Here is a 20,093-nt window from a genome sequence, read left to right as displayed (position 1 = left end):
CATGTGTACTGTACCTAGTATATAGTTTAACCAGTCATTAGTTCTCCCATCATTGTCAAGTTCAATAAGGGTTTAGTTCTCCCATTATGGATACTACATGATCCCATGACAGTTTTAGTTTGCAATCATTAAGATAGATTTGCTTTACATATGTACAGTGACCACAATGTATTGAACATGTTATTGCTTTAGATGACGTTCCTGGCCATCTGAGAATCCTGCAACAAGCCACAGTGACCAAACTGGAATGTCGCCGAGCACAGCTACCAAAGGACAGTCAGACTGATGACAGTGCCTCAATCTCCCTCATGGCCGATCTCCTCCTGCAGCAGAACAAGGATGCAGAGTCATATCTCATGACAATGGGATCTTTGGTACAGACAATGCACTCATATAGTACACTTTAGAGCCACAACTGTTGTGAGCGACATTTTACATTGCTTCAAGTGTATGTCAAAGGCAGCAGCATATCAAGTTCATCCTCTTTAATGAGCAAATATTTCCAGAGTTTTGTATATTTATTTCTTTTTTAAACCTCAAAATTATTATTTTTGCCCAAATTTTAATTTAGTGTGAGTCAGCTTAGTTGTACTTACTGATCATATCTGTCATTAGAGCCCTGATGAACACCTGCAGATGCTCACAGAGATGAAGGGTTTGGAGGATGGAGGAAGATGTGCCAACATTGCAGCTGTGGTGTTTGCTTTAGACACAGACCATCAACTCACTGACCAGGATGTGATCCAGGCTGTGGAGGAAAAATATGATGCCTTAAATGATAAACTACTGATGGAAGCGCTGATTAGTGAGGTGAGTGACTATGAGATTGTGTCTTCAGATGGAAGCACTGATGAGTGAGGTGAGTGACTGTCTGAGGTTGTGTCTTCAGATGGAAGCACTGATGAGTGAGGTTAGTGACATATGAGATTGTGTCTGTAGGTGGAAGCACTGATCAGTGAGGTGAGTGACTGTCTGAGGTTGTGTCTGTAGATGGAAGCACTGATGAGTGAGGTGAGTGACTGTATTTGGTTGTGTCTGTAGATGGAAGCACTGATCAGTGAGGTGAGTGACTGTATGAGGTTGTGTCTGTAGATGGAAGCACTGATCAGTGAGGTGAGTGACTGTATGAGGCTGTGTCTGTAGATGGAAGCACTGATGAGTGAGGTGAGTGACTGTATGAGGTTGTGTCTGTAGATGGAAGCACTGATGAGTGAGGTGAGTGACTGTATGAGATGGTGTCTGTAGATGGAAGCACTGATGAGTGAGGTGAGTGACTGTATGAGGTTGTGTCTGTAGATGGAAGCACTGATCAGTGAGGTGAGTGACTGTATGAGATGGTGTCTGTAAATGGAAGCACTGATGAGTGAGGTGAGTGACTGTATGAGGTTGTGTCTTCAGATGGAAGCACTGATCAATGAGGTGAGTGACTGTATGAGGTTGTGTCTTCAGATGGAAGCACTGATGAGTGAGGTGAGTGACTGTATGAGGTTGTGTCTTCAGATGGAAACACTGATGAGTGAGGTGAGTGACTGTATGAGGTTGTGTCTTCAGATGGAAGCACTGATGAGTGAGGTGAGTGAATGTATGAGGTTGTGTCTTCAGATGGAAGCACTGATGAGTGAGGTTAGTGACATATGAGATTGTGTCTGTAGATGGAAGCACTGATCAGTGAGGTGAGTGACTGTCTGAGGTTGTGTCTGTAGATGGAAGCACTGATCAGTGAGGTGAGTGACTGTATTTGGTTGTGTCTGTAGATGGAAGCACTGATCAGTGAGGTGAGTGACTGTATGAGGTTGTGTCTGTAGATGGAAGCACTGATCAGTGAGGTGAGTGACTGTATGAGGCTGTGTCTGTAGATGGAAGCACTGATGAGTGAGTGAGGTGAGTGACTGTATGAGGTTGTGTCTGTAGATGGAAGCACTGATGAGTGAGATGAGTGACTGTATGAGATGGTGTCTGTAGATGGAAGCACTGATGAGTGAGGTGAGTGACTGTATGAGGTTGTGTCTGTAGATGGAAGCACTGATGAGTGAGGTGAGTGACTGTATGAGATGGTGTCTGTAGATGGAAGCACTGATGAGTGAGGTGAGTGACTGTATGAGGTTGTGTCTTCAGATGGAAGCACTGATCAATGAGGTGAGTGACTGTATGAGGTTGTGTCTTCAGATGGAAGCACTGATGAGTGAGGTGAGTGACTGTATGAGGTTGTGTCTTCAGATGGAAACACTGATGAGTGAGGTGAGTGACTGTATGAGGTTGTGTCTTCAGATGGAAGCACTGATGAGTGAGATGAGTGAATGTATGAGGTTGTGTCTGTAGATGGAAGCACTGATCAGTGAGGTGCGTGACTGTATGAGGTTATGTCTGTAGATTGAAGCACTGATGAGTGAGGTGAGTGACTATATGAGGTTGTGTCTGTAGATGGAAGCACTGATGAGTGAGGTGAGTGACTGTATGAGGTTGTGTCTGTAGATGGAAGCACTGATGAGTGAGGTGAGTGACTGTATGAGGTTGTGTCTTCAGATGGAAGCACTGATGAGTGAGATGAGTGACTGTATGAGGTTGTGTCTGTAGATGGAAGCACTGATCAGTGAGGTGAGTGACTGTATGAGATGGTGTCTACGGGTGAACCCCTTATCGGTGGTTAGAGTGATGGTATGAGATTGTGTCTACAGGTGAACCACTTATTGGTGGTTAGAGTGACGGTATGAGATTGTGTCTACAGGTGAAGCACTTATCGGTGGGTAGATTGGTGGTATGAGATTGTGTACTCTTGAAAAAGTTAAGTGAGCGCTGTACTAAAATGTTTGAGACTTTCCTCACAGCATGCTGATACATCCTATATGAGTGGAATAGTGTTTGAAGTGGTGTGAAACCCAACTCTCTCAAAGAACATTCTTTTTCAGAAGAAGTCCTCCTTGGGGTACATATAAGCATTAAAATGTCCATTTTAAAAACCTACGACAGTTGTAACAATATTTCAATAAAATATTTTACCAAACAAAAAACTCATTATGTTTAGTGAGACCAACCCTATAGGGCCCCTCACAAGGCCCCCTACAGCCAAGAGCAGGTAAGATTGGCTGCGTACCTCGTACCTCACTTTTCATGCTGTCGTTGACCTATTCGGTTGTGCATGGTCCACAGAAGACACGTCTTCGCCTGGTACTACGATAGAGAAAATGAGTGAAAAGAGTCAAATCCTGTATGTATGGTTCCTTCTTTTTCGCTCAGGCGCTAGCTGGAATCTTCGTATGACTTTTTTCATTCATGATTTGTTGTAACTTTGCCGGCGTGTTCGCTGTCTCCAGCCATATGGCAGGCAAGATGGCGGACCGCGGGGGTCCTTTTGCTATCCCTTCTGCTATCCCTTCTGCTGGCTTCCATAGCCTTGTAGTCGGGTTGTAAGGGTGCTGATATTTCATTATGTAGATTATGCTTGCCTAAATTCCTCTTTTTCAACGGGTTTTTGGTAAGTTTTGTTTGAGGGATTTTGTGGCGTGTTCGTGTACGTATCGCTCACATATGTTGCTCTTTGTTAGCTATGTACACAATTACGCTTCGCTATTGTGGCTTTATGCTAGTATTTAATAGCTTTGCTGTAGCAGTTAAATATCCCCTGTGCGTTATATTTTTTCTGTTTATATTGTGTGCATATTACATTATGTCAAACAGTCCTTGCTATTAGTCATAGCGCGGTTCTGTTTCTTGCAGCCCAAGTGCTGTGTTACCTGTAGCGCTACATTATCGTCTCAGGATCCACACCTTATATGTTTGCGTTGTTTGGCGGAGGAAGCCCATGATGAACAAGGCTGTACTATGTGTCAGGCTTTTTCCCCACGTACTAGCAAGTCCAGACGTGTGGATATGATGTTTTACACGTCTTTACTTCAGGTGGGGGCGGACATTTGGGGACAGGAGCCTCCTAAGGATAAGGATAAAAAGCCTAAGAAAAAGAAGGCTTCTGCTTCGTCTGTATCAGGGGATACAGCTCCTAAACGGGCGAAGGGTGCGGGGTCTTCGGTCCCTTCACCATCCATCCCTTCCACATCTTGGGCACCTTCACCTCCTCATGTCCCAGTTTCTAACACGCTAACCTTTGAATTAATCTCCGATTTATTACAGCAGCAAATGGTTTCGGTTCACTCTCTTGTATCTGACGCGATGGCCGGTCTCCGTCAGGAGATTGGCGTCCGGCCAGGTACTGGGGGGTGTTCCGGTTCTATGGTGGGCAGTGTCCCCAACCTTAGCTTAGGCTCTGGTGTGGGGATTTCTGTCGGGGGTGCGTCGGCGCTGAGCCTCGTCTCGGTTGCCGGACACCCCTCCGCTGTAGTGACTACCACCAGTCCAAGGCTTGGCTCTTGGTCTGGTTTGGTAGTTGGTACCGGTTTTATAGGCTCGGTCCCTGTAGTCTCCGCTACCTCCTCGCATTTGGTCCCACCGCTTGCACCGGCTTTGCCGGGCCATTCGGTGTCGGGACCATTATGCTTGCCGTTGGGGAATCCCGTGTCGGGCTCTTCCTCGTCACGCCACCGCGACTCAGTTTCGAGTCTTGGGTCGGGCGTGCCGGGCAACTCGGCTCTGCTCGAGCCTCTGTCCCTCCCTGTAGACCCCTCGGATGATCCCTCGGAGCTCTCTCTGGTTACAGAGACCTCGCTCCTGGAGGATTGGTTCCAGGAGGCTATGGAGGAGGATGAGGGTCGGGGAGGGTTGGGTACACCTTTGGTTTCACTCGGCGCGTCCCTGAGACAGGTACGGGAGCGTATTGCCCCGGTCCTGCCTCAGGTGGTTGTCAGTGCTGGCGCACCCGACCCTCAGGAGTTTCGCCTCCCAGGGGAGGCTTTTGCTCCTACCAAGGTGGCGGACACTCGGCTTCGTATTTTACCTTCAGTTTTAACTGAGGTTATAAACCCCTTCCTTTGTGGTACCAGATCCAGATTCGATTTACCCGAACTGGACCGTCGGTACCTCATGGGTGAGGCTGGCCTATATAATCCCCCAGTGGTAGACGATTGTGTCTATGCGTCATTTGCCCTAGGTGGTTCGTCTGGTAACTCACTGGCTTCAGCCAAGCGCTTCCGCCATTCACAGCCAATGCCACGGCACTTAAGTCCGCCTATCGTTCATTTGAGGAGCAGTACCGGAACGCGGTTCAGTGCCTCAAAGTTACTATACATTCCGCCTACATCTCGGTGTTGCAGAGGCAACTACTGGATGTGGGTGGGGTCGAGGAAGATTTGTCTCCCTCCACCTTGGCAAAACAATTGACGGAGGTCCAATCACATCTGGCGCATGACTCTATCAGGTCGTCGGCCTGCCAAATGATGTCGGCGGTTATGGGCCTCCATCGCCTGTGACTTTCTATGGCGAGGTACTCTCCTGCCACGCAACAGGCTCTACTGGCGCTGCCGTTCCAGATGGGTTCTACTCTGTTCCCCGGGGCAGCTACAGTAGTCCGGGAGACCGCAGAGGCTGTATCAACCTTCAAGGACTCTAAGCCTTTGTTGGAACAGCCTCACATGTCTCGCGCGCAACCCCCGGTACTTACCTCCGCATATCCTTCTGCCTCGGCGAAGGAATCTGTTAAATGGGCTCAGCCATTGCAGTCACGGAGGGGTAAGGGCAGAGGCAGGGGCAAGGGCAAGGCCACAGCGCCCCACCAGCTTTTTCAGAGGAAGGGGAAGTCATCCCCGGCTTCCCAGCAATAATTCCTCCGGAGCCCTTGTTGGTACCAGATCAAGCAGTCGGAGTACTGCCGACGTAGGGTATCCATTGTCTCATGCTCTAGCTCGATTGTGGGTCCACACCTGGGGTTACGAGTTGATTCTCCACACTCCATGGTGGCTATTTCCTCATTTACGGTGGTGGACACTGGCAGGGAATTTATCCAGGGGGTTCCCCTTGGACATCCTGTCGCCAGATCTCTCGATTCAGACAGACGCCTCCCTCACAGGGTGTGTGTGTGTGCTGGGCAACCTGTCGGTCTCAGGCCTGTGGTCACAGAGCGAGGCGCAACTGCACATCAATGTGCTAGAATTGAGAGCAGTCAGGTTAGTGTTCGAACGACATCGGGAGCAGGTTCGAGGCCGTGTGGTTCATCTAGAGATGGACAGCCAGACGGCGATGACCTATATCCTGAAGCAGGGCGGTACGGTTTCCCCATCTCTCCTGCAGGAGGCGTGGCAGTTTCTGCTCTGGTGCGACCGGTTCGACATACGGGTGATGCCTGTTTATCTCCTGGGGCGGACAACGTTCGAGCAGATGCGCTCTCTCGTCGGATCCTGTCCTGCACGAGTGGATGCTCAATCGGGAGATATTTGGGGCTATCTCCCAGTTGTTCGGATCGTTCCAGGTGGATCTGTTTGCTTCTGGGGGGACAAACCAGATTCCGGTGTTTTGCTCTCGGATAACGGATCCGAGAGCCATCGCCCTGGACACTTTCCAGCTCGGTTCTGTGGGCGTTCCCGCCACTACCCCTGATTCCCAAAGTCCTCTCGCAGCTTGCCACCCAACCAGCTCGACTTCTTGTGCTCCTTGCGCCTCTTTGGTCGGCTCAAAGCTGGTTTCCGGTACTACTCAGGTTTCTGGCTCAGCCTCCTGTACTATTACACCCAAATCCCAGGATTCAGTGGGTGGCCTGGCCTCTGTCCGGAATCGCCTCCAAGCGAGCGGAATTCCTGCACCAGTTGCAGACACAATTCTGGCTTCGCGAAGGGATTCGACAAACGTTCAATATGAGGATACATGGGCCTGTTATACGCGCTGGTGTGTCGGCAGAGGGATTCTTGATCCCTTTTCTTCAACAGTAGTTGAAGTTCTGGAGTTCTGGTTAGAAGCCGGCTTAGCCGCGTCTACTATCCGGGGCTACTCCACGGCAATATCTGCCTTCCATATACCTGCCGACGGTGCTCTCTTGGGGCAGCACCCTCTGGTGCAGTGCTTTTTAGCAGGCGTGGACAGAATCCGTCCGACTGTCCGGCAGATTAGTCCCCCGTGAGACTTGTCAATCGTCCTTGATTGGATGTCCGGTCTTCTCTTTCACGATCTGCCGTCTCTTTCACTCCAGCTGTTAAGTTGGAAGGCTGCCTTTCTTGTGGCGGTAACGTCTGGCCGGCGGGTAGGCGATATCCATGCGATGTCAGCGGATCCTGCTCTGACTGTCTTTCACAAAGACAGAGTCAGTATTCGGTTGCCAGACGGTTGCTTTCATGTAACGGTTGCTTTCATGTAATGGCGCCTATTGAACTGCCAGCTTTCACTCAGCCTCCATCGTCCAGTACCTCTCTTCGACGTGCTCACGTCTTAGATGTCCGTAAGACTCTCAAGGCTTATATCAAACGAACGGCTGCTCTCAGGAAAGATAAGCAGCTGTTCTGTTGTTATGGCGGTGGTAAGGCTGGTCTTTCGGGAACAAGCAGACCATATCTAGGTGGCTTGTCTCTGCCATTTGTATGAGTTACTCTCTCAAAGGGTTAACTATCCCTCAGGGGTTAAAGGCTCATTCGATTAGGGCAGTGGCGACATCTAAGGCATCACCCAGTGGGCAGTGTCGTGGGCAGTGTGCAGTGTCGTGATTCTCTAGCCGAATGAGCCTTAGAAATCACGATTGGTTTTATCCTGGTGTCGGTCTTATAAAATTCCAAAATTTTTATCGGTGGCGGTATCACATTGGTGGTGGTTTTTACCGTTTTTTATTGGCTATAGCGATTATCACACGCTATATTCACTGTTTTCATCCCTGCACCACGCTTCGCTGGTTTGGGTTTATGAATGGTATATTTTGGATTCGTCCATACATTCCTTCCCATTTTGATGGTTGGGGGTGGGACTTACGTCCGTCATTACAAATTCCGCCACTAGTCTATCGGCTAGGCTCCTTTTTTCCCCTCCTTGCCACGCCGGCGGTCAGGTGACTCGGTTAGCGTATTTTCTCTCTCTGTCGCGGCTTCGACTGTGCCTTCTACTGAACTAGGGAGTGTGTTAGGCAGACAGAATACCGCTCCCGACTCGACATCGTTGGGAGTCTGTCTTATGCTTATATGTACCCCAAGGAGGACTTCTTCTGAAAAAGAATTATACAAACCTGTAGAGGTTATGTATTCTTTGAAGAAAAGTCCTCCTTGGGGTACGACCGCCCACCTCACCTCATTCTGTCTGACACGTTCAGCATGAAAAGTGAGGTACGAGGTACGCAGCCAGAGTTACCTGCTCTTGGCTGTAGGGGGCCCTGTGAGGGGCCCTATGGGGGTGGTCTCACTAAACATAACAAGTTTTTTGTTTGGTAAAATATGTTATTGAAATATTGTTACAACTGTCGTAGGTTTTTAAAATGGACATTTTAATGCTTATATGTACCCCAAGGAGGACTTTTCTTCAAAGAATTCATAACCTCTACAGGTTTGTGTAAATTTTCTCTATGAGGAAGTCCACTTTTTGTTTATCATCAATTGATCTACCTCAGACCAGCCAAAATAAACACAGATTCAATAAACTCTGTGTCACAGATGGGAGAAGCTGACTGGCTGAGACTGAGTGAGAAGGAGAGACAACGGAAACTGATGGAACTGAAGCTGAAACAACGACAGTTGAAGAAACGGGGGCTTTTGGATGAAGCTGCAGCTCTACTTGGTCAGTGTAGAATTATATCTCAAAACACAATTGGATCGTTTAAAGTAATTTTACATTTGCATCTGACCCAGATCGCCGCCATATACCTAGAATATAGCTGAGTGTGGCGTAAAACTAAACTCACTCACTCACTCTTGTAGGGGATATTCCTTATTGAGGAACATATTGGAGGAAGTGGTATGGCGCAGTCTGACAAGTTACCTCAGCGGGAAAGTTACCACAGGCGAAATATTGTCTCTGCAAACAGTTACATAAATCCTTGCTGTCACTTCCTCTTATTCTACCCTAACCCCCTGGGTGCCACAGGGGCATGTATGTCCTTCCTCTTCAACACTCACTTTGAAGTGCAATAAAATTCTAAATATATCATGCACACAAATATACTTCATAGTATTGAATTCTGCAGGAAATTCCCTGTTTCTTGATACCATCCACTATTATCTCAGAGAAGTTAAAGTTCTGTAAAAGACGTTTCAAAATAAGCTTAATCGTAAATGTCGCCATTTTTGACACAATACGAAATCGCGATTCACAGCGTTATTTGCTGTATGTTTTGCAATGTGAAATTCGGAAAATGACTGGGAGTATTGAATTTCAAAAGTAGCATATTAATGATCACTGATATCTATTATTTTTCCTTATCCTGACTCATGCTCTTTTGCTTGTCTCCTTCTTCTTGCGCATGAGAGTGGAACACTTGAATCCCCTTTTTGAAGCTCCCTTAAAAAACGCGGACGTAAAATCACTCACCCCACGAGTAGCCTCCCTTTGCTCTTTGGCGCCCTTATTGGTCACCTGACCAGCCATGCTTGTCACTCTCTCCTTCTTCGCCCTAGAGGACGGTTGTGAGAGCGCCTGGGTCCCTATACGGCACTATATCCTTTTAATTTTAGGCCTTTACCACTAATTGTAGCTGTATACGGCATTTAGGGAGATATACCAGCAATATGGTTTGGAATTTTTGGCCTGATTTATCTGTTTATTCACGTTGTTGACGTGATATTTCATCTTGTTTACAATTGATGAAAAACTTGCATTCGTTGCAGGTACCAGTTGTGTGCTGCTGATTCTCATCTGTTATGTCCTAATTGCACTTCTACAGGTTCTTCCAGCTTTCGCTGTCAACTTTGTCAGCAATTATCTGAAATTTAATAATTATATATATTCCATTCTTAGACGTGCTAAGGACAGGTCTAGACAGCATTTACAAGTCATGTCTAACCGCTGATAACCTACTGTCTGCTGACGGAGCATGTTGCTGTGGCAGAGGGGAGCTCCGGCTCCAGGAAGAGGTCGTCAACGTCGGAAGTAGCCTCATCGCAGTCTAAGAAGACCAGGGCATCATCTTCAAAGAAAAGAAGTCTTCCCATGGGGCAGCACAGAAGACGAGGTCCTTCTCTGCAGAGATCATCCCTCCAGATGAAGTAGACGTGTATGACGGGCCACTCATCCTCATTCCTGAAGTAGCAGTTAAGAAGAAGACAAGATCCTCTTCTACAGTGATGTCAGCAGTCATCTCAGCGCAGTCAGATGATCTATCAACGCAGACATCAGGTACCAGAGACGGCAGTTCACAAGTGCAGCGGTCCTTGGAAGAAGCCTCATCACTCTCAGATGCGTCGTCATCTGCAGCAGCAGCAGCCGTCGTCGCAGAACTTCAACCCGGGTATCTTCATGCAGCAGTTTACTCAGCAGATGTTGGACCTGATGGAACGACGTTTCACACAGGAGAAGGCTGCGGCGAAGGCCCCATCTACGACGAACCTGCACGAAGGACCAGCAGTCTGCACATCGCATCCTGTTGAAGATGGTAGCCTGCGTGAAGGCTGATACGAAGACCTCATCTATGACGACGACCCTGCACGAAGGACCAGCAGTCTACACATCGCATCCCAACGAAGATGGAGGCCTGCGTGAAGGATGAAGTCTGCTCGAAGGCTGCTACGAAGACCTCATCTATGATGACGAGCCTGCACGAAGGACCTGCAGTCTTCACATCGCATCCCAACGAAGATGGAAGCCTGCGTGAAGGAGGAAGTCTGCGTGAAGGCTGATACGAAGACCTCATCTACGATGACAAGCCTGCACGAAGGACCAGCAGTCTTCACATCGCATCCCAATGAAGATGGAAGCCTGCATGAAGGAGGAAGTCTGCGTGAAGGCTGCTACGACCTCATCTACGATGATGAGCCTGCACGAAGGACCTGCAGTCTTCACATCGCATCCCAACGAAGATGGAAGCCTGCGTGAAGGAGGAAGTCTGCGTGAAGGATGAAGTCTGCATGAAGGCTGCTACGAAGACCTCATTTACGATGGCGATTCTGCACGAAGGACCAGCAGTCTTCACATCGCATCCCAACGAAGATGGAAGCCTACATGAAGGAGGAAGTCTGCGTGAAGGCTGATACGAAGACCTCATCTACGATGACAAGCCTGCACAAAGGACCAGCAGTCTTCACATCGCATCCCAACGAAGATGGAAGCCTGCGTGAAGGAGGAAGCATGCGTGAAGGTTCACACTTGACTGCAACCTCGACAACGATGATGCAGCCCTAGGCATGCCGGAAGGACCTTCCAAGGAGCCTTCGCGCAGGAGCAGGACTAGACGTTCTTCGGAGTATCGCAGAAGTCGGTCACATGGATCATTTTCACCCTCAGACGCGGATCTTCGTCGTGAGCCTGCGTGCAGACACTACTCATCACGGAGAAGAGAATCCACACCTTCAGGCAGAGGGATACGTCTCAAGATTCAAGGGAAGATTCATATTCCAACCGTTCACCTGCACACAGGTCTTCAGGCAGGCAGGGACTCACGTCGTCGTGGATCAGAAGCACTCACGTACAAGATATCTAACGATGATTTGATACGTTCACCTTTCACCTATCGACCTAATAGCTCAAGTACCGGAGAATCTCAGCGCAGCCTTGGTAAGGCTACGAAGTTCCAGAGTCAACATGCCCCGACGTTCAACGCCAGGAAATTCCCACTACTTCATATGGAACCCTTCATGAAGGCTCCAGAGAATGATGAGAACTACAACATTATCAACGACTCCCATTGCAGAACTTACACAACTACTAGACGTACTTGTTTCGGGCTAGACAGATCCAACATCAGCGGACTTTATTCTTGTGAGGAAGGGGACAGCTTGACAGTTATCACTGGCCTAGCATTGGCATTGTCGCAGTCCTCAGCATGACATCGTTTTTCACTGTCATCATAGCGAAGAATCAACTCTACAAGAACCTTTGTGTATTCAACACAATCGGTTATTTTTAGCGCTTCATTGAAACCGATGACTACAGTCTACAAGTAACAGCGTTAAGCAAGTTTGGAACTTCAGCTGATCATCTGTATAAGATGCTGACTGCATTATCTTCAGTGAAGAAGGAAACAATCACAACAGCCAGGGGGACAGGCTACCTACATCGGTATTACGTGGCGAAATCCTTCGCGCATTTTCCACTCAGCCTGCTATACATGTGTTCACTCGTGTAACTCCGGGAGGTTACGGACAAGGCCAAGTGTTGATGAAGAAATCAACGACTGCACAAGATTTTACAAGGATCTTTTTCCTGCAACACCGGTGACGTCACATCGTGGGAATCTGAGATGAATCAAATGCTGCAATTTGATTGGTCCATGAGAGACAACGCCCTGCGCAGAAGTCGGGCATAACTCACGTGCCAGGAAGTCGTCTACAGTTGTAAACAACTTTTCAACGTCCAGTTAGCAGGGTAGAGCCTGATTCGACTGTCTTCACGGGTCATAAGGACCTTCCCTGTCAGCAGATTGAAGATTGTTTATCCGGCGATTTGCAGCAACATAAATTTGACGAATTCTGCTAATATACATAGACTTCACAGCGATGGCAGTTCCAGTACATCTAGAGACGACGAATTATGCATCATCACTGCACTTTGTTGGGATTCTGGGACAAGTCTTTTTGACATGTTATCGGAAGATTGAAGAAATAAACTTAAGTCATGATTCCAGAACCGGACATTGCTCCGCTTCCATTACGGACATGGCAAGGATTCTACTGTCTACTTACCTACAACATAGGATATGAGCAGATTTCTGGGAAGGTGTTCATCTCACCACAGAATCGCATGATATCTCAAGCACTAATCTCTCCGTTACCACTACTAAGTTGGCAGAGCCTACTCAGTCTTCTCATGTCAGCTCAAGACATGACTCGCAGAGGAAGACTACAGCTGCGCCCACTACAAGTCTTCGTGAAAGCCCCTTCGTGCTACCGGACAGTCTGAAACCGTATCTTTTATGGTCGAATGTCTGCGGAGGAACCTATTTATCAGAGCTGGAGTGCAGCACTCATCTCTACGTAGATGCATCTCTTTAAGGATGGGGAGCTCACTTCGATAACGAAGTGGCAGCAGGGAAATGGTTGAGTCAGGAGCAGGGCCTGCACATCAACATGCTCGAGATGAAAGCAGTAATAAACGCCTTACTACACTGGTCCAGCATACTAAGGAACGCACAGCTGATGATTCATATGGACAACTCCACAGTAGAGTTCTACATCAACAAACAAGGATCAACAAGATCAAGAAATCTTCTAGATCTCAGCTTTCATCTGTTCAGCATAATAGACGACCTGAACATCTACATAAAACATGCCACAGAACCAACTGGACTCAGATTCCTGGACCATTCCCTTGAAGTATTCTGTGAAATTTTCTGACCTCAGTTTTGCATGCAGTACTTGCTGAGCAGCTTCTTTTGCATCCTGAGCAATTATGCGTACACTCTGAATGGAGGCTGATGGTTGTTCAGACGCAGCAAACATCTAAGAGGCAACTTTCAGTTTAAAGTATGTACTGTACTGTTGCAGACCGCCTGCAGTTCTTGCATACTCGTCATGCCCCTGTGTGTTAATTGCACTTAATGCTCTTTGAAGAACATCATAGTTCTCCAGAACAGAGTTTTCCAGAGCATGAGCTTTTTGGTCATTCTGAAAGAGATGTTCTCGCTTTGGAGAAGGCCTCAATGGTTGCATAAACTATAATGATGTTTGGTTGTTTTCCTGTATGACAATTAATTATGTTTTGTCACTTTATCTATAGTTATGTGACATTGTAGAAATGTTAGTATTTTTCCTTATCCTGACTCATGCTTATTGCTTGTCTTCTTCTTCTTGCGAACATAGTGGAACACGTGTATCTCCCAATTGAAGTTCCCTTCAATTAAAAAATCACTAATTAGTACTCACCACGAGTTACCTCCCTTCCACAAGCGCGGGAACGAGGGCGCCACCTGAACCCATGTGCCTCACTCTCTCCTTCTTCGCCCAGTGAGCTGGACGTGAGAGCGCCTGTGTCTCCCAACACACTATATCCTTTATTTATATTTAGTTTAGTACCTCTTATATTCAGTTATAGAGGTGTAACTAGTATCCTTATTCAACTTGCATTGATTATTAGTCGTGTTTCTGCTGTTTTATTCACGGTTCGCCGTGTTTGTTCAGCAGTTTACGTTAATGAGAATCTGCACAGGTTGTAAACTACGTTATTCCGCTACCGATCCACATTTAAAATGCCCTAGTTGCATTACTCCATGTTCTATTGTTTCTCGTTGTAAATTATGTATTAATTTACCAATTTCTGCCTTTGATAAATATTTATGTTCCGTTTTGAGACGGAAGGCAGATAAATCTTGCAAACAATCTTCAGTCATGGCTAATAGATCGGAAGCTATTATACCCTGTCAACTGTTGACTGACGACCCGCCACCGGCTGGTGGCATGCCGGAGTTTCCCTCGGGGGATAAGCGTGGGACGCAGTCCGCTATGTCCAAGAAGCGACCTGCATCTCAAGACATTCCGTCTTCACAGTCTAAGACTAGGAAAGCGTCCACATCATCTCAACGTACGCTTCGAACCCCCAGGTCCACAACTTCGTCAAAAGGGAAATCTACGAAAGCTACAAATAATTTTGCCTCCGATATTCTACCTGTCTCAGAATTATGTTTATATGATGATGACATTCCGATTATCATTCCAGATGTACGTCATAAGAAACGTCCAGTATCTGCTACCGTCACTACAGCGCAGATAAACACGCAACCAGAGATGCCTACGCTGACGCCTGAGTTTACGATTGAGGGTCCCGTCACTTTCACAGAGAGGCCACCCTCAACGCCAGCGCAGACCGTCCCAGACGACCTGGTTAACCAAATCATGAGACTGATGGAGGACCGTTACGGTTTACAGAGGCCCCAGAGCCACGGGCCCCAGAGCCCAACACTTAATAAGTCATACAGGGCCCCAGAGCCCGCCTTGGCTTCGCGTAGGGCCCCAGAGCCCACAAACGCGCCTCCGCGAAGGGCAACCCAGCCCGTAGCGATCACTTCGCAAAGGAAGTCCCAGGCCGCCTCCGCGAAGGAGCTAGAGCCTATCCAGTTGCGAGGGACATCGCGGAGAAGGAGCGCTTCGCCGAGCCCACACCCTGTAGAACACAGAGGTCGTTCGCGAAGCAAGCGCTCATATGTCGATTCGGACACTGACTCGATACATTCGCGAAGGTCGCGAAGGCTAAGTGGCTCCATATCTACCTCGCCCAGAAGATTTAGAAGAGCTTCGCGAAGTCCCCAGCGTTCGCCGAGGATGTCTCCTCCAAGGTCTCCTTACACTAGCCACTCGTCAGTCCGTTCACCACAGTCCTCTCATAGATCTTCCTACAGATCTAGGACTCCGACATGTGACCCTACATCAGAGGAAGAAGGTATCATTTTCTCAGATGCTGAGATTAGATACTGGATGGTGAATGAGTTACAACTTGCTTCCCCATCGAAGAACGAGAATTCAACTCAGACTTACCTGATGAAGGATGATGATGTAGACAATATCACCTTACCTCCTATTGACCCGATTGCAGCGGTACCAGCTAATCTGGATACAGCCTGTTCCAAATCTTCAAAGTCCAATCTACACATTTCCCGGTCTTCAATGCCAAGAAATTTGCTGGACACAATATGGACTCCTTTTTCAAGGCCCAGGATATTGATGACAACTTTAAATTAATCAGCGATGCCAAGTCCAGAAGTTACAGAGTAGACGATCGCAAATTCGCTCAATTAGATACCATCTCCAGGAGAATGTTCTTTGGATTGAATAGATCTAGAACGATTAATGAAACTCTCATCACCAAGTTCAAGAATTCTACAGAGGAGGAAGATAGAATGATCTACTCAGCTCTACTCATGCAGAAAAGAGACCACCATTTTCTTACAGAGCACCTGTCAGCGCTTACTGAAACTACTACCATGGCTCGTCGGCAAGGCTTACTAGCCTCCTGCTCTTGGGATAAGCAATTTACAGAATCTCTATACACAGCTCCATGGTCATCGCCCTTACTGTTTGGTGGCAACATAGACAAGGTCTCCAAAGAAGTATCTAAAGACTCAAGAGAGGTTCTTATGATCAGATCCATGGATACCTTAGCGAACGTCATTAAACAGTCAACACAGAGATACTCGGGCAAGTCTAAGTTTTCGGGGCTACAGAAAGCACGGGACAAGAAATTAGCTGCAGCTAAAGATCCCAAGGATTCTTTTCGTCGCCCATACAACAAATTTAGGGGAGGATCAGCTAGAGGCAGATCATCCAGAGGTGCCCGTGGATTTAGACGATGAAATTCAGGTTCGGAACGACTGGAGTCTTCCACCCCCAGCCGTTCCAGTACAACCGTCTCAAGTGGGTGGACGCCTTCAGCTACACTGGGAAAACTGGGGAATACTACAAGATCCATATGTATCCAACATCCTACAGCACGGATATCTAATACAACTCAAGGCCAAGCCTCCGTTAACAGTCAACCCCCCAGGGTTCAACGTTCAACCGGCACAACTACCTATGTTAAGAAAAACAGTACTTACTCTACTAAACAAACAGGCCTTAGAAGTTCTGGATCAACGAAACATCGTACCAGGTTTCTACTCCCCAGTTTTCCTAGTGCCGAAGAAAATTCCAAGGAGAAGTTTTGTCTCATATACAACATGAGCATCTTCAACAGAGAATATCTATGCAAACCACCAACGTTTCGCATGATACACTTACCGCAACTTCGGCATTTAATTCGTCCCAAAGATTACATGGCCAGCATAGATTTGCAAGACGCATATCTACACATTCCGATTCATCCCAACTCAAGGAAATATCTAAGATTTATCCTAGACGGGAAACATTACCAATGGAAGGTTCTTCCCTTCGGAATCACATCGGCCCCTTGGGTATTCACAAGAGTGACCAAGCCTATTGTCTCATACCTACATCGTCAAGGTCTTAGCGCAGCGCTTTTTACCTAGACGACGGTATACAAGTGGATCCAGATCCACAGCGTCTCAGACTACAGCTGAACTTTATAATCAAGCTACTAACACAATTAGGATGGTTAGTAAATCTACTCAAGTCGGACCTAGAACCAAAGCAAGATTTGCAATTTCTAGGTATACGATTTCTAACAGCTCAGAATCGTATTGTAGTCCCGGAGGACAGATGGATCAAGATCCAACAACTTATTCCTCAAGCCCTACTCTCTCCGTTACCACTACGACAGTGGCAGAGCCTATTGGGACTACTCACATCAGCTCAAGACTTGACAGTCAGAGGCAGGCTTCAATTACGTCCGTTACAAGTCCTCATCAATGCTCATCTCGAGGACCCTCTACCATTCAGTCTACCAGATTATGTCAAACCACATCTACTCTGGTGGACCAAGAGATTGAATGTTTGCGCAGGCGTCTCCTTAGTAGAGCCGGAATCGAACACACATCTCTACGTAGACGCGTCACTACAAGGTTGGGGAGCCCACCTTGCTGGCAGGACAGCGTCAGGCCTATGGAGCAATCAAGAGAGCAAATGTCACATAAATCTGCTAGAGATGCAAGCAGTCATAAACGCCATAAGTCACTGGAGCAACATACTACAGAACGCTCAGTTGATGGTTCACACAGACAATTCAACAGTGGCGTTTTATGTGAACAAACAAGGTTCAACAAGGTCACAGAACCTACTGACTCGATGTTTCAGACTGTTCGATTTAATCGACAATCTAAACATACACGTCAGAGCTTGCCACATTCCAGGAGCAAAGAATGTATTAGCAGACGCTCTCTCTCGGCCACACCAACCGTCGCCGACAGAATGGATGCTCCACACAGAGAGATATTCAATCAAATAATCATGGAAATAGGATCTCCACTGATAGACCTATTAGCCACTCGATTCAACAAGCAACTGACAACATTAGTTATTAGCCAGTGCCAGACCCACTAGCATGGGCAACGGGCAACTAAGCATATCGTGGGCACTAAGCATATCGTGAAAGTCAAGCGCCAGAGCTCATCTGATTTTAGTAAGCGTACTGGCCAGCAAGAACTTTCCGCCTCAAGCGTTGATCCCACAAGATCTTACAGAAAATCAGTCAAACGCCAGAGAGCCTCCATCTGGATTGTATCAAGGCATGTCGCTCATTCTGCTCAAAAGCGGTCATTGCACTACGTAACTCAACTCGTAACTTATCACGATGACAAATGGCACAGTTTTGTCAATTACGCTGCTAAGAAAGGATTTACAGCCAGATATGCTACACATCCTCAAGTGGCAGATTTCTTATGTTATCTACGGCAAACTAAGAATCTAAAAGGCTCAACCTTGTCCACTTATCTTGCAGCTATAAGTTCTGTCATAACTATGCGTCAAGTTAACAAAAACACCAGAGTTACTCGCTTTGTTACGAGCGTTCCGATTGGAGGATCAGAAACGGAAGTTTCACGCTCCAGCCTGGGATCTAAATATAGTGCTCCAACACCTCACTAGTGAGGCTTATGAACCATTGCTATCTACATCGTTTGAATCACTGACCCACAAAACCTTATTCCTGTTAGCACTAGCTACGGCCGCCAGGATGTCAGAGATTCACGCATTGGATTACGAGAGAACACGCTTTGATGATATTCATAACATCGCTCATCTGGGACTTCGCTGGGATTTTATAGCGAAAAACCAACTGCCAGGTCAACCAGACAGATTATTCCACGTCCCAGCTCTCTCATCCATACTTGGACCGCATGATACGATGGATCTATCACTATGCCCAGTGAGGGCACTGAAAATATATCTCCAACGATCCAAACAGAGCAGAGGGAAATTCAAGAGATTATTTATCCCTATATCTACAGCTACGCAGACGGAAGTCTCACGTACTACGATCTCTATCTGGATCAGAACTGTCATACTACGTGCCTACAAGGCTGCAGGACTCAACCCTCCAAGAGCTTCTAATCCTCCACGAAATTAGAGCTAGCCTCAACTCTAGCTCTACATGGGAATTGCTTGTTGAATACCATAATGGAGGGATGTTTCTGGAGATCCGATATGGTGTTTGCCAACCACTATCTGAGAGATATCACCACCGAGGACGTCTCAGGTATCCACCATTTCGGTCCCATGGTCCTCGCTCAACAGTTGACAGTTCCACGGAGAAGATAAGTCTATCTTACAGATTTTATACTTATCTGATAACAGTACTAATAGCTACATGCTATCTATATATTTTGCTTAAGTTTAATTTATTATCTTAAGCTCAGTACTATGGTTTTTTATATCATACTATATATAAGCTTACAACTCCTAGGAGTTTTGCTACTATATATATGTTCAGCTTAAGTTTCATCAATCCTTAAGCTCAGTCATATGGTCATATGCATAAATGTATTAGCTAACAAACTCTAAGGAGTTGGTTACTATTATACAGCTTAAGTTATAATTATATCTTAAGCACAGTACTATACTATTATAGCTTAAATATATGCATATCTTAAGCTTAATACTTTGGTTAATTTATAAAAGTATCCACTATAAACTCACAGAAGTTTATACTATCACATTAATAGCTTCAGCTTACATTAATGTTGTATATACTTTATCATATTCAATAAATTGTAATAACCTTTATATGGCAGCTGATAAGTTAAACAGCAGGAATTCATCAGTTCAGTGCCTTTATGAAGTTCCCATAGGGTTATTACAATCATCACAGTTCAAATCACTAATTATTAAAATCCAAAGTATATATATTCCCACCTCCTTTTCCGTCGGATTCTACAAGCAATAAGCATGAGTCAGGATAAGGAAAAATATGAAATTTTTAGAGTAAAATTAATATTTTATACTTATCCTGACTCATGAGGTAAGCCCTCCCGTCCTCCCCACTTAACACTTTGGATTTCTTCGGAAAAATAAAGTGTCGGGCTCGAAACAAAAGGAGAGAGTGAGGCACATGGGTTCAGGTGGCGCCCTCGTTCACGCGCTTGTGGAAGGGAGGTAACTCGTGGTGAGTACTAATTAGTGATTTTTTAATTGAAGGGAAGGGAACTTCAATTGGGAGATACACGTGTTCCACTATGTTCGCAAGAAGAAGAAGACAAGCAATAAGCATGAGTC

General features: G+C 46.6%; 2 protein-coding genes across 3 annotated transcripts in view; both read left to right on the top strand.

Moving 5' to 3' along the window:
* Positions 1–20,093, top strand: part of LOC124288178 — a 92,737-nt gene that overhangs the window by 65,338 nt on the left and 7,306 nt on the right. For both annotated transcript variants that reach the window (XM_046724768.1, XM_046724774.1), the window contains exons 24-26: positions 193–374; positions 616–810; positions 8,505–8,628. In XM_046724768.1, the coding sequence (XP_046580724.1) occupies positions 193–374; positions 616–810; positions 8,505–8,628 (501 nt within the window). The remainder of the gene's footprint in view (positions 1–192; positions 375–615; positions 811–8,504; positions 8,629–20,093) is intronic.
* Positions 19,068–20,093, top strand: part of LOC124288199 (trichoplein keratin filament-binding protein-like) — a 56,770-nt gene continuing 55,744 nt past the window's right edge. Inside the window, exon 1 of the mRNA XM_046724775.1 lies at positions 19,068–19,077. The gene's annotated coding sequence lies outside the window, so the exon portion shown is untranslated. The remainder of the gene's footprint in view (positions 19,078–20,093) is intronic.

The sequence above is a fragment of the Haliotis rubra genome, unplaced genomic scaffold, assembly GCF_003918875.1.
Source record: "Haliotis rubra isolate DU_JTF1 unplaced genomic scaffold, ASM391887v1 Scf111, whole genome shotgun sequence".
In the NCBI taxonomy this organism is placed as follows: Eukaryota; Metazoa; Mollusca; class Gastropoda; order Lepetellida; family Haliotidae; genus Haliotis; species Haliotis rubra.
Note: the sequence above shows the minus strand (reverse complement) of the source record. Positions and strands in the feature narration are given on the sequence as shown.